This window comes from Desmodus rotundus, chromosome 1 (genome assembly GCF_022682495.2).
Source record: "Desmodus rotundus isolate HL8 chromosome 1, HLdesRot8A.1, whole genome shotgun sequence".
Taxonomy (NCBI): domain Eukaryota; kingdom Metazoa; phylum Chordata; class Mammalia; order Chiroptera; family Phyllostomidae; genus Desmodus; species Desmodus rotundus.
Window position 1 is genome coordinate 97,924,624 of NC_071387.1, and position 14,228 is coordinate 97,938,851.

The following is a 14,228-nucleotide window of genomic DNA, read 5'->3' on the forward strand; positions in this document are numbered from 1 at the left end:
AATAAATTAAAAAAGAAAAAGGAAAAAAAAATGGCCAAAATCTAGATCAAACCATACCTGATGTTGGCCTTGCCCCTAGACTTTTCATTTATCTGCGTCAGCCAATCCCCTTCACTGTTTAAGCCAGCTTGGGCTGTATTTCCTATGACTTCCAACCTGCTGCATCCTAACTGCACACCCTGCAGGACAATAAAATGTGAACTCCAGCCCTGGCTGGTGTGGCTCAGTGGATTGACCAATGGACTGCGAATTAAAGAGTCACTGGTTTGATTCCCAGTCAGGGCACATACCTGGGTTGTGGGCCAAGTCCCCAGTGGGAGTTGGCGTGAGAGAGGCAAGCACACATTGATGTTTCTCTCCCTGTCTTTCTCCCTCCCCTCCCTGCTGTCTAAAAATAAATAAATAAAATCTTTAAAAACAAAGTGCTGAACTCCATCCTCTGTCAGTGCTCAGAAACGATGACCTAACACCTGAGATTCTCCACCCACAAAGCTACCACAGGCAACCCCCAATGGGAGAGCATTCAATCACAGACAGGACTCCTGAACTCCAGGCGCCCTCTGCCACTAGCAGCTCCAGGGCAGGCAAGTTCAAACCAAAATGTGCCACAGTCCTCAGAGCAGAACGCTATCAGACAGACGAAGCCAACACATTCTATTAATGGGATAGCAAGGGTTACTTATTATAAATAGAACCAAAGAAAAAGCAACACTGCTGTTTAAAACCAGAGAACAGAACAGTGTGCACCCTGGGGCTGCTTAGAAGAGGGGCAGCCCTCAGGAATTTATTTCAGAAATCAGAATTGAGCTCCATTTTTTCCCCTGAAGCCCAGGCCTCAAATTTAATACCAACTCAAAACTGTTCTAATAAGATATAAAAACTTTTAGGTGAGATATTAAAAACTGTGTCAATTACTAGCCTTACTTAACAGGATAATTTTACCACATACTCTGTTCTAAAAAGCTTGCTAAATCAGGAGCATTTCAGGTCTTGCTCCCCAGCATATGTCATCAATTTTGGCTCAAATAAACTCATAAAAATTCCAAATAAAATTTTTTAAAAAGGTAGAAATAAAAACTTGCTAAATCAATAGCATTTAGCTAAGGAGAGTGAGCAAAAAGGCACACAAAAAATTACCTCAAACAGTGTATCCTGAATCACCTCACTTGAAGGATAGTTAAACCTCAGAAATGTTGGAACTTGTTTCTTAGCAAGTAGCCCATTTCTCTGCCACAGTGAGCTTGAATAAATGATCCGGGATTTTAATAACTACGTGGAAGAATCCCAACATCTGGAGATGTGTTTTCAGACTCGGTAAAATCAGCAGGGGCACACGAACTCCGGACTTTCCAAGTTTCACAGGCAGAAGTCTCCAGAACCAGCAAAAGGGAAATGAGTGGGAAACAGAGGAGCGCTGCTAATAACTGCAACATGTTCCAGCCACAACCAAATACACCTCCAGTGACCTCAAAAGGAATTACCAAGAAAAGAAGAAACAGGTTTTCTAAGTCTTAACGATTCCTTCGCAGTACCACTTCATGCCTCCAAGTTGCGTCTGTGCCTCTTCGCAAAGGCTGCAATCACTTCGCAGTGCCCCTGGGCTGCTGGGAACTGACTACACAATAGCACTAACCCCTTTTGTTGGCGGGGGCAAGGTCCGATCCTAGACATGTAACCACAGCCACAGAAGTTCTCAAAGTGCTCAGGAAAATTTCTGCACAGCAGCTTCCTCACCACCACTTCCCAACCTCTAGGAAGAATCTTAGAAAACCGTTATAAAATACAATGATCCAGAATTCTCTAAGTATTGATGCATTTAAATGTCCACGTCTCCCTTTATTAAGCCAAAAGGATTATGTCTACCAGGTAAATACACCTTCTATGCAAGAGGGTACAAATTTTACTGCTAATGGGTCAAGTGTTAGATGTCACAACTTCTAAGAATTCCAATATCCCTAATGACTTACAAAGTCATACATTTTAGTCTGTTCTTCATTAAAGTATCCTCAACATACAAACACGAAAAACATCTAATGACAAATGTGAAGGTATAATGAATAAGAACTAAAACCACAACTCACCCACGGCAGCAGAAGTATACCCACTTGGGGTTGAAAGACAAGATCATCCCTTAGCAACACCTTTCCTTGATAACTCTCCAGCTCTCGGAGGTGAGCACAGAAACAGACTCCTTGTGTCTGACTCACCTGAATTCTCTGCCTTCGCTGTACCGTCTACTTGAGGAGGCCCGAGGGGCGGCTGTCTCCAGCAGCATCTTCTGTGTCAGCCTGCCAGGGGGAGCAGGGTCTCTGCCATCGTCTTCGTCTATATCTTGGTCACATTTCCACTCCTCGTCTTCATTCAAAGTGGGCAGATATCCAGGTATGCCCTTCCCTGTCCCTGACCCAGAGCTCTGGTCACTACAGAGCTTTGGGCTCTCCGAGCCTGTCCTCGTGTATTCCAAATAAATATCAGACTTGAGGAAGGAGGGGTAGGTGTTCTCCTCCATGGTGGACTGGATTTCCGTCTGAGCCTGGTCAAACATGGCAGGATCGATCAGCTGCTTCATAATGCAGTCCTTTATGAAACTCTTGGTGGCTGGCTTGGTTTGCCTGGACACGATGCCATTGTTATCAAGGATGTACTTTCGGTAAATGGCTTTGGCCAGCTTCAGCCTCTTCTCCTCGTTCGAGTCACAGGGCTCCAGTTTCCTGAAGCCACTACAGGCAAACCAGAAGTCCAGCAGGTCAGCACAGTCCTCCTGCTTCAGGAAAGTCCTAAACAGGTTTATCCCGTCCTGATCATCTAGTAAGGAGTGCAGCGACTCAGCCCACTTCAAGTACGGCGGGGTGGGTGAAGCACTGCCCTCGGGCTCGTACCCCAGGTCCAGATCTGAGCGCCTCGGAGTGGCTGTGGAGGTCTCACCTTTAATCCCGACACCTTTCCCAGAGCAGAAGCTGTGGCTGACAGGCCTGGGGTCTGTGGACACCAGTTCACCCTCCTCACCAGGCACTGGGGGTCTGGGGGCATCTTCAGTGAAACTTGTTCCGAGGTCCAAGGAGAAACCCTGCTCTTGAATATTCATTTTGAGAATCTGCGTCAATGAACAATGAGCGCTGCAACCTAATACATCAGTACTTATAGCTCCAAAGTGAATCAATCTGTCCTGTTGGAACCATTAAGAGGACAAGGATTAGGAAAGGTGGGTCCATGGAAACATGACCACAGAGGTTTTCTCAAGACAAGACTCACAATGATGCCCTCCCGCTCAAACTTAAAGCCAGAAATCCAGTTTAAATTTGCAACCTTTCATCACAAGATTTGTGCTATTGTAACACAATTTCTAGAAACTTTTACAACTACAGAAATGCCTCTGGCACTAGGAAGTGATTGCCCGGAACACGGAGGGCACCACAGGGCTCAAGGGCCACTCTCTAAAGACATCATGGAGCCCAGCAGCCTGGGGATCTCCCGTCTCACCTACAGGACTGGAAGACCGGTCCTCTGCAAGCTCTAGGAAGGCAGGACTGGAGGAAAGAAAGGTGCTTCTAGTCCCCCTAGTTCTACAAACTTGGGGGAAAGCCAATCCCTCACACGAGATAAAAATGACCGCCCTGCCTGCTCCCCGGGATTACCATGAGACTCGGCTATGGAAAGGGCGGCACATCACACACCACTGGTGGTGCCTGCTCCCCACACGCTCTGGGCCCACAGCCATGTGCTTTCCGCCTACCCCACCACTTCACGCTTCGTGTGCCTCACAACGTGTGCAAACACACAGTGAGTCGTTCTTCTGACTCTCCGCGCATGCCTAAAAGAGCAGTTAATTGTGGGTCACCCTCAGCACCTTCAAACGGGTGATCAAAGAACACTCCCCACAGGCACAGAAGCCTTCTCATGCCACCAATGTGGACAATCTTAAAAATGCTCCCATCAGAAAACTGCACTTACCCTTTAAAACCTTGCTTTTATACGTACCCTGCTGACGGCAAATGGCCATGGGCACTCTGAGAAACAGAAGGTAGGGAAAAAACGAAATCTAATATAACTTTTAGCTAAGGCAGCATACAGCTCACATGACTTAACTCCATAAGCTGGAAACCACACCACCTACCCTCTTAGAGGTCGGGGGACCGTGGGTTTCTTGTTGCAGCTGCCCAAGCCTGCCTTGGGTATGAGGGAAGGCTGTCCTGGGTCAACACTCTGCCACAGTCTTCAGTCCTCTCTGCTACATCCTACAGGAGCTCTCAGAGCCCGCAAGCTCGGGCTACGCCACCCAACCTGGCCAAGACGACGACTGCAACACATCCTGCCACGATGTGAGTGGTCCGCCTAGAAGTGGGCTGGAGAGAAGCACGTCAGGTCCAAAATGGGTGGAGCGCTAAACAAGCCAGAGGAAGCAAAATAAATCTGGTACCAACTAACATCTGGTACCAGCACAAAGGGTAGCTCTCCCTGGCCATCACTGCACACCCTGGGCCCTGGCCCACGTGTAATCCACCCCAACACCTGCGTTCTCACACTGCACACACTTCACCTGCCAGCAGCCGCTGACAGCTGAAAGTGAAAAACATCCAGAGGTGGAGGCTGAGTCACAATTACGTGCACCAAATGACATTTCTGCAGCTAATGACTTTTTATGAAAACTACTGGGTAGGCTGTAACTTCCAGCCTCAGCAGGAACAGTCTGTTTCTTAAGGTCAAGGCCCATGTGCTGAGGCAGCCTGCTGCTCGTGGACCACTTCAACTGCAAGGTTGCTATCTTCGAGCACCACCAACATGGACTGAGCATCTGTGGTGTATCAGCTCCACACCAGCTTGCGGACGTCCCACGTCCTCTTGTCCGAGGGGAAAGAGGGCCCGCACCCGGCCCCCTGAGCCTTACACTTCAAGATACTCTGTAGTTTACTGACCTTAAGAAAAAACCAAGTCATCCCTGCCCAGGTAGCTCAGTTGGTTAGAGAGCTGTTCTGAAACACCAAGGTTGTAGGTTTGATCCCAGGTCAGAGAACATAGAAGAATCAACCAATGAATGCATACATAAGTGAAACAACAAATCCATGTTTCTCCCTTTCTCATTCTGTCTCTCCCTTCCCCTCTCTCTCTAAAATCAATTAAGAAAAAAAAGCAAGCCCAGGTTGGTGTATCTTAGTGGGTTGATTGCCCGCCTGCAAACCGAAAGGTTGCCGATTCAACTCCCAACCAGGACACGTGACTGGGTTGAGGGCCAGGTCCCTAACTGGAGGCGTGCAGGGAGCAAGTGACTGATGTTTCTCCTCTCTTTCTCCCTCTCTCTAAAAAATAAATAAACTCCTTAAAAAAGAAAGAAAGAAAGAAAGAACCAAGTCACTGTTTTTGAATGGGAAGCTAATTATGGTCACTGTCGCTTTCTCTTAAGGTGCTTATGACTTTCATGTAAATCATTTGTAGCAGCCTATAAATATTTTCTGCAGGGTCCAAAGCACCTAGCGCAAGGTCTGGCAAGTAATGGACACCAATAAATACTTAATTCATTGGCACAAAGGAAAATGACACTTGCCACAGACGCCGAGTGTTACCTCTTTACAGATGTTGAACTACTTTGCAGTAGAAAGAGCAGTAAATTCAAGATCTAGCCCTTTACTAAACTAGAGCTGTCTTAAAAGACTAACATTTTAATTCACGTGTGAGCAAGTCCCCCTAGTCATTTTAAACTATTTTTCAATGCTCAAAAGAAACACTTCTTATAATTCACATCTATTTTTGGCTGTCCGAGACCTTTGGTGTCCCTGGACGTATGTGAACATCTCCCCAAATTACTAACGTTATTGAAATGTCCTCCAATTCCCACAACCTCCAGGTTTCCAGAGAAGCACACCAAGCATTTAGTGTACACACAGGTACATACCACACATAAAGCAGTTACATTGATTCAAGTTGGAGTCAAATGCCTGCAAGCACTGAATCTGGCCAATAGTGTGTAACCACCATCAATAAAAGGATTCCATAAAAGGAATCTATAACTCTGATAGCACACTTAAAATCTCCTTTGGTCACTGCCAAGACATACCTCTTGGGTACCATGGCAGCCAGCTTGATGCTATAGACATGTATATACTTATTTATTCAGCTCAAGTATAGCTTTGACTTTCTTGTTTATGTGGAATGTTAAAGTAATACAGGATGACTCTGACATTTCCCCAACTGTCAATTAATTAAACTCTTGAAAAGTTAAGGGCTACTATTTTACATGTAATCCATTCCCTCACCACCTAATTTCTTTCTAAATAACCAATGTAACCCCCCCCAAAAAGTCAACTTAGCTATTCCGAAACTAAAAATCCAAGAAACACCAACATCTGCTGAGAAACAAATAGAAACACTGTGTTTTTAATGCTTTCTCATCCTTGTTCCTGAATAGAAGTTCTTAAAAATGAACTTGAGCCCTGGTCAGTGTGGCTCAGTGGATTGAGCGCCAGCCCGAGGACAGAAAAGTTGCTGGTTGGATTCCTGGTCAGAGTACATGACTGGGTTGCAGGCCAGGTCCCCCGTTGGAGTTGAGAGAGGGGTAAATAATCATTATTTCTCTCGCACATCATGTATCTCTCTCTCTCTTTCTTCCTCCTTTCCCCTCACTCTAAAAATAAGTAAATAACTGAACCCGATACTGCTACCATGGAAGGTCAGGTTTGGACTGTGTGTTCTCTAAAACAGGGCCCGTGGGTCCAAGTATGCCTGAGACTTCCCGAGAAGCAGAGAACATAAATGCGAGCAAAAGGGAGGGGCCAAGATGCACAATAAGAACTCTATAAATTTGAGAGATGAATCGAGAAAAGTCCCAAGGGAATTTATTTATTTTTTTCTCTACTGTCCTCAGCGCTGAACTAAGTTTCACTGCCCTGGCTGTACAGCTCTGGTTTCATGGGGGCCTGAATTACAAAATGTGGTGTGGAGGTAGAATCTATGACTGGTACCCAAGAGAGTCTGGGGGACAAAGCATCAACCTGAAAAAGTACAGCCACTCAGGTAAGCCAAACAACAGCCTGGACCCAGCCTAAGTTACCTCTGCCTCAGAGGGTGTGACCACCTTGGGTTTCAAACTCACTCATTCCTGCTTTTTGCTGGGGGTAAGGGAAAGGGACACTTCACTGTCCAGCCTCTCTCCAGAATCGCTGCACACACTGCCTCACCCCAGCAGCTACTCTGCACGCCACCCACACCCTAAAACATACCCAAAGCCCACAAACCAGAGCAGGCACCCAGCATCATCCAAACACATCAGCTGCAGAAAACAGCCTTCTACAGAAGGAACTCCGACCCCTTCTCAGAATCCTGGGTCTTCCTTACACCTTTCCACACGCCTAGAGCAAGAGCCTGCCCTTTCTGAACCAAACCCAGTACTCTTACCCGCAATGTCAACGACCCTTGCCTTCCCTATCCCCTGCTAGCACACCCTTCCGACACACCTGCCCTCACAGCCTAGACTGCACAAGCCTTTCTCCTACATGACCACAGTCTGCACACCCTCCATGCACAGCCTGAGAAGTTCAGCATGCCTCCCCTCACACACTCTGGGCCCGCACAGCCTGCCCGCACACGCCCTCCAAATCCGCACAGCCTGCCCACACAGACTCCCCTTACTCCCTCCCGGCCCTCATACCTTACCCTCACACGCCCTCCAAGCCCGCACAGCCTCCCCTCACACGCTCCCTGCCCGCACCAGCCAAGCCCCTCTTCCGGGTCCCACGCCCGGTCCGGCCTACGCGGCCTACAAAAGGCGGCTGCACTGGCCCGCGCCCCTCAGGAATGCGCTACCGACCCGCACTACTCACCCGCGCGCGGCGGCGACGGCGGCGGCGGCGGAGCCGAGGCCCGGCTCCGGGAGTCGCGCGGCGCGGCGCGGCCCATGCGCTCAGTGGCGGCACGGCGGGCGGGACAGGGCGGGGGCGCGGCCCGGGGCGGCCCCCATCGCGGCGGCGGCGGTGCGGCAGCCCGGAGGCGGGCGCAGGCAGACCGCGGGGGCGCCGCCGAGGCCGGACGCCTGTTCTCACTGGTTTGCTCCGCAGGGACACGGGTCTGGCCGGACTGCGGCCGGTCCTGCGGCAGCGGCCCCTATCACTTACCGGAGCCGGGAGCCCAAGCCCAGAGTACCGAAGCCCAGGCCCGAGCGCCCCCGCCGGCGCCACCCGGAAGTGCGGGGGCGGGGCCGGGGCGCGGGGCGGGACCCAGAGCGAGGGAAGGGCTGGAGCGTGGGGCGGGGCTGGGAGCGTGGGGTGGAACCGAGAGTGTGGGGCGGAGCCGGCACTTGGGGTGGAACGAGAACGTTGGGGCAAGGCCAAGAACACGAAAGTGGGACCGAGAGTGGGAACTGGTCCGAGAGCTTGAAACGGAGCCAGAGCGCAGGTATAAACCGATGAGAGTGGAGAAGTGTCCTAGAATGTGGGGATGGAGCTTCCAACGTGGAGGCGGGGCCGAAGCACGTGCAACGTGGGGGTGGGGCCGAGAGCGTGGGGCGGGGCCTAGAGAGTGAAATCTGGGCCGAGAGAGCAAGACTGAGCGGAGCGTGGGAAAAGGCTAAGAGCAAGGAGGTGGGGCCTCAACCATGGAGGCGGGGCCAGGGCGTAAAGGTAGTGCCTGGGTTTTGAGGCGGGGCCAAAAGCCTTCAGACAGACCTGGAGCGAGAGGCGGGGCCGGAATGAGTGGGGCACGGTTAAATTGTCCACGTGGGCAGAGTGTGGGCGGAGCAACGCAGCCGTAGAAGGGGACCTGAGCGGGGGCAGCATGAAAATGCCCTGGTCCCCTTGGGCTGTAGAATCCAGGAGAATGACATGGGAAGACCCGCCCCCCCCACGAGGGTTGAATGACTGTGTGGTCACCAGGAAGGCGTGGGCTGGTGCGCTAAGCGGACGACCGGCTCCCGATGTGGACACCGCGAGGCATCTGCCAGGTTGCAGCCTTTTTCTGCTGCCCATATGGTGACCACCAACCTTGGGTTACTAAGGTCGGCACCCACAGGCCTTCGGGTCGAGCAGCTTGTCCCCAGGTAGATGGGGTGACCGGCGCACTTGGAAGGCAGAGCCAGGCTGACCGGGAGCCGAACCCTTGGTGATGTCCAGCTTGTATCTTCCCCTTCTCCAAGCCCACTGCCCCCCAGCTGGCCAGGAAGCTGAGGAGGTGGTCTGGGTCTCTGCCCTCCCTTAGTCCCCAAGCAGTCTGGACTCAGGGCCAGAACACACAGTAGCCAGTAGGCATCCAATAAATGCTAGCTGTCCCTTGGTCAGGAGTCCCAACCTCCAAAGAGTTGTAGACTGAGACTGGCTGAGACTCCACCTTGGCTGGGCCCACTTGCCTCAATTTCTCTCGCCCACCATCCAGGATCCAGAAAGGTGCTCCCCTTCCTACTGCTGCCTTCAGGTCTCACTTGCCCAGGCCAGCCTGAGAACAAGGGCTTATGGATGTCCTGATTCCTGCACCCACCATCCCTTTCTCCATCGCTGTCACTGTGGCAGCCCTTGCCTGACTTGCAAACCCAGCTGGCCAACTCTGTGTTGCACACCCACCACCAGCCCCTCCCTGAGGGAAGGATGTTGGCACCAGGAATTGATTACTGCCCATAAGGAATTGCTTCTGCCACCACTTATGACCACCTAAGACCCTACACTCTGCACAGCCATACTACACCTAACACCTGGAGAAATGTTCCTGGTAACTTACAGGGAGCAACTGTACTGCCATTGTACAATGAAGCTGCCACTTAGTCCACATAAGGACCTGCTCACCTCCTCCTGCCCCAGGGCTCCCCAGTACCTCATCCATCAACACCTCCCCCATCAGCCCTCACTTAGCCTGCTCTCTGGTGCACACAGCCCTTCAGGTCCCTTCACTAGTGTCTGCTCCACACCACCGTCCCCTGAACATATCTGGTCACTTGCCCACTTCACGCTTCTATTACCTGCCCCGCGGTCACCTCTAATGTCACAGCATCTTCTCCTGGACACTGCTTACCCTTGTTGCCCACCCTCCTATATATCTCCCAGTCAGGGGCAGAAGTCTACGCTTGGGGCTGCCTGAGCCATCAGCCAGCCTCCCACCCAGCTGCCCACCAGTAGTGCCTGCCTCTCCCAGGACACAGCATAGCATCCAGTGCCCAGGATTTTGTAGTAAAGGGGAGCAGTGAGGGGTGGGGATGGGCTACCAGAAGTATCCCCAGCCTGCTAAGGACCTAGGCTATCTCCTAGAGCCATCATTATGCCTAGGGGCAGGCTGAGCAGGGGCCGAGGCTGTGAACGAGGACAGCGCATTACAGGAGCTGCATGTCTAAACCCACACTGGCCCCACTAGGGTCCTGATAGCAGGTGTCTCTCACTCGCTAGGATGACCCCAGGCCCACAGTATTGGGCACAGAAGATGCCCCTGCAGCCCCTCGTCTCTCCTGTTCAGCCTCAGAGGCTTAGAGGAGACAGAGTGGGTGGCCTTCATGGCACCCACAGGTACTCTGGGGTGCAGGAGTCCAGGGTGGACCAGACAGACAGTAGTACCTCCCAGACGTTGGCCCTCAGGCTGCCACCCTACTCCCAGACATGGGTCCCCAATGCTTGCCTTGGTTCTGCAGAGCTGCTGCTGTGGCCATGCCAGGCTCCTGGAGTTGTGTCCACATTTATCCTCTTCCTGGCCCATGGTGGCAGATGTCCCCAGGCCCTAGGACCAGAACAGGGCCCTTGGGCCTCCAGCTCCTTAGGGCTCCCGTCCTGCAGGGACAGGAAGATAGTGAGAAAGCCTGGAGGAAGTGCAACAGTGCTCTATGGTGGGTTATGGCTGTGGCAGGGCGGTGAAAGTATCTAAGCGGAGTGGAGGTAGAGGAGACCAGAAGAAGCAGCTAGGGGAAAACTCTGAAGAGAGAAAGGGCAGCACTGGGGGCCTGCAATGAATGAAGCGGGGGTGACCTAGCAAGGGCATTGCATCAGCCACCCAGAGCTCAGACCAATATAACACATGTGCAGGAGCCTCACTTCTGAACAGGTAAACTTTTTCATTACAGAGGTCCTTTCACATGAAGCACCCTTCCCCAGGGGCAGGAGTTTGCCACTAGAGGCTTTGATTTGATTAACCATTAATGACATTTGTTCAAACTTTCCAGGAATTAAACAAAAACTTTGGAGCAGAAATGAAATTCTTTTATTCAATCTAGATGTAAAAGGAATACTTTGAAATAAATTGGTCTTTGAAGCCTTACACGCGTTCATGCACTTGGCTAAGGAAGACAACTTATAAAAAGGATTCTAAAGGCATCATCCCAGATGTACCAAGGAGGTATGTTGAAGCATGGGGGGTGTGGCCAATGCAGGATGGTGAAAACCAGTAGGAGAGAACTAGCTGCAGAGATGGAATACTGTGTAGATCCCCATCGTCCTCCTGAGAGAAGACAGGAGGAAGTGTACTGATTTGGACCCCCACAGGGAGATGGGAACCTCAGACTGAGCCCCTTCTAGGCTGTCCATTCCCTGAACCCTCTGCCCAGACCACAGGTGTGGGAGGTGGGAGTAGGTGGGCAGACAGAGAAAGGCCTTGGCTCATCCAGTTCTGAGGAAAGAGGAATGGACTTCCTTTTGGAGGCACAGCTCCAGAAGCACTGGCCAGCTGCCTTACCAACCATAGGCTTAGCCCTGGGCCCCATCTCTCCTCCCTGAGTATCCTTTTTCTATCAGTTCTGAGCTGGGTGGGTAGGGGGCACCAGGTGCTGTTTGAGCCCTCATCCCAAGCTCAACAAATGATGTGGAGCCATTGCACCAAGTTCACAAGATAGAACACCATGGAGAAAAGCTAGAAGACTGCACACACAGGGTGCCCGTATTTGTGAATAGAGAACACATGCATATAAAGGCAGGAGGACTAATGAACTATCCCAGGGCATCAATGACAGGTTATAGCTGGAAAGCAGAATTAGGCATGGGTTCAGGAAGAAGTTCTACACAGTATCACTATTGTGATCACATGGAGACCACAAAGCTCTGCAGCAGGTGACACCTTTCAATGATCAAAGCAAGACTGGCTGGGGTGAAGATCCTGGGAGCCAGGACAGAGCTGACCCCAGTGGGCCATCCTATGACTGCTGCAGTCGCCCCGAGTTGGGCCCCAGGAACAATGAGATGGTGTCATCTAGAGCTTCCCGGGCTGACCCCTGGGCACATGAGGCTGAGGTCGCCCTGGGCCCCAACCCTGTATTGGGCAGTGCCCCCTGCCTCTTTTCTCCTGGGTTTGGCTCCTCTCACCCTCATATCTGTGGGGCAGATGTGTTTGTGGGCCAGGATGACATTTTGCATCCCTCTTGCTGTTTGAACTTCTCTTGCCTGCCCCTCACCTGAAACTGCCAGAGGCAGATGCCCCAGGGGTGATACTGACCCCAATGCCAAGCTGGGGAATTATGGGGACAGGAATACGGCTTCACCTCAAACCAGCTGGCTCCGTGTCAGCTCAGTGCCCACTGCTGCATGCATGATACCTGGTGTGACTGTCCCCTTCTAACCCTGCTGCTGTATGGTGTCCTGCCCTAATGGTTTCTGCTCTCGTGTCCTCTGCACGGACAACTCACTGGATGTGACACAGCCCCCCACATCACTGATGGCTCCCATGAGTCAGAGGTCAGGCCCCAAGACCAACAGAAAATCAGTGGCATGGCAGCAAGTATTTGAGCCCCTCCACTTAGCCCCTAACTGAGGTCTCACCCCCAGTATCCTGAGAGGGGTCCTGTCACTCCAGGTTGAGTGGCACAGCAGGGACTCCTTCCTGTACCGCCTTTGGTGGCCTTAGGGATATGTCCAGGGGTCCAGGAAATGGTCAAGTAGGCTCAGGGCTGGAGGGTGAATGTTGAGGGCTCAAGGTCCCTGCCTGCCACAGGGACCTTGGAAGGAGATGGGGAGAGCAGCATGCCCACCATCAACCCAGTGCCTCCCCAACTTGGGAGCCTCAGGGACATCAATGGTGTAGCCAAGGTTGGCGCAGTTCCTGCCTCCTTGGAGACTTGATGGTCTGCTGTGTCTTGGGCCAGCTGGTGGCTCTGGGCAAGGTGGGTACCTCTTTTAGCCAGCATATCCTCCTCAGCAAAGTGAGGGTCCTGACCCAGCCCCACTGGCCTCAAAGGTCCCTGTGAGACTCTGTCAATGGGCCTTGGCAATAGAATGAAGCCCACAGCTGGCTGTGGCCCATGTCTTGTGACTTGGACACGTCACAAGCAGAGGGAAGGGCTGCTGGCCTCCCCCAACCCTAGCACTAATTTCCTAGGGAGGGTGGTGTCCCAGTGGATGGGGCTTGTGCCTGAGGGGGCTTCAGCCAGGCTTCTGGAAGCAGCAGATGAAGTCCTACCTTTGCAGTCAGCCTCAGGCCACTTGCCCTTCTGGTCTTAGGCATGCCTTCCCTCCTGCCACACTGACCCTTAAACACTGGGTGAGCTTTCCCCTTGGTCCTCACTGTTCTCTCACCTGGAATGCCCTTCCACATCCTGGCCACTCCATCCCCAAAGGCCTCTCCCAGTGCCGGGAGCTCTCGCACCCCTCTGCAGGTTATCTTTTCTCCTCCAGCTGATGAGGTATCTCATTCAGTCTACCCCCTCCCCAAAGTCTGCACAGTCCCAGGGACCAGGGCAACCTCTTGAGCCGGTAGCTAGGTGACTTTGTGATGGGAGACAGGCTAGCTGCTCTCATCCACAGCACATGCTCTCCAGGTCAAACTCCGCATGTCCCTGGCCCCTCCGCTGCCCACCCTGCACTTTGCCGTCCTGTGACGTCTCTCTCCGCTGCCTAGGAGCCCTGCGTGGCCATGGCCAAGTTATAAGTATGTGATTATGTATGCTGGGGTTCCCCCTGGCCCCTTTGTTGCTGCAGAATCTGTCCTGACAAACAAAAGTGCACTGGATTAGCCACAGTGGATTAAAAGATTTGCTTCTCAGAGTTTACCTAATAACCTAACAATCATGCCGACAGAGGCTTTGAACCTCTGGACACACTCTCCAGGCCATCTGGGAGCTCTTGGCCTCTGCGGGCAGTGGGATGGCGGTTGGGGTCATGAGAGGCAGTCACCACCCACCCTCACACCCAGCTCTGTCTGTGGCTGGGCCTGTGCTCTTGGCTCCTGCCAGGCCCATTTGGGCTGAACTTGGGGACGGGACGAGACTCTAAGAGATGCTGGAGGCCCAGGTGGGGAAGAAGGCCCAGCCAGGACCACCTTCTAGAGAGCTGGCTGCATGAGGCCAGGTG

The 14,228-nt window shown here is 52.3% G+C and overlaps 1 protein-coding gene across 4 annotated transcripts in view; it reads right to left on the reverse strand.

The window, feature by feature from the left end:
• Positions 1-8,179, reverse strand: part of AXIN1 (axin 1) — a 67,110-nt gene extending 58,931 nt beyond the window's left edge. For 2 of the 4 annotated variants that reach the window (XM_071221933.1, XM_045189674.3), the window contains exons 1-2: positions 7,812-8,116; positions 2,208-3,166 (exon numbers count right to left, since the gene is read on the reverse strand). In XM_071221933.1, the coding sequence (XP_071078034.1) occupies positions 2,208-3,085 (878 nt within the window). In that variant the 5' untranslated portion in view covers positions 3,086-3,166; positions 7,812-8,116. Of the gene's footprint in view, positions 1-2,207; positions 3,167-4,114; positions 4,344-7,811 lie in introns of all 4 variants that reach the window. The other 2 variants (XM_053927441.1, XM_053927444.1) reach the window with 2 other exon arrangements.
• Between the last annotated feature and the right edge of the window lie 6,049 nt (positions 8,180-14,228).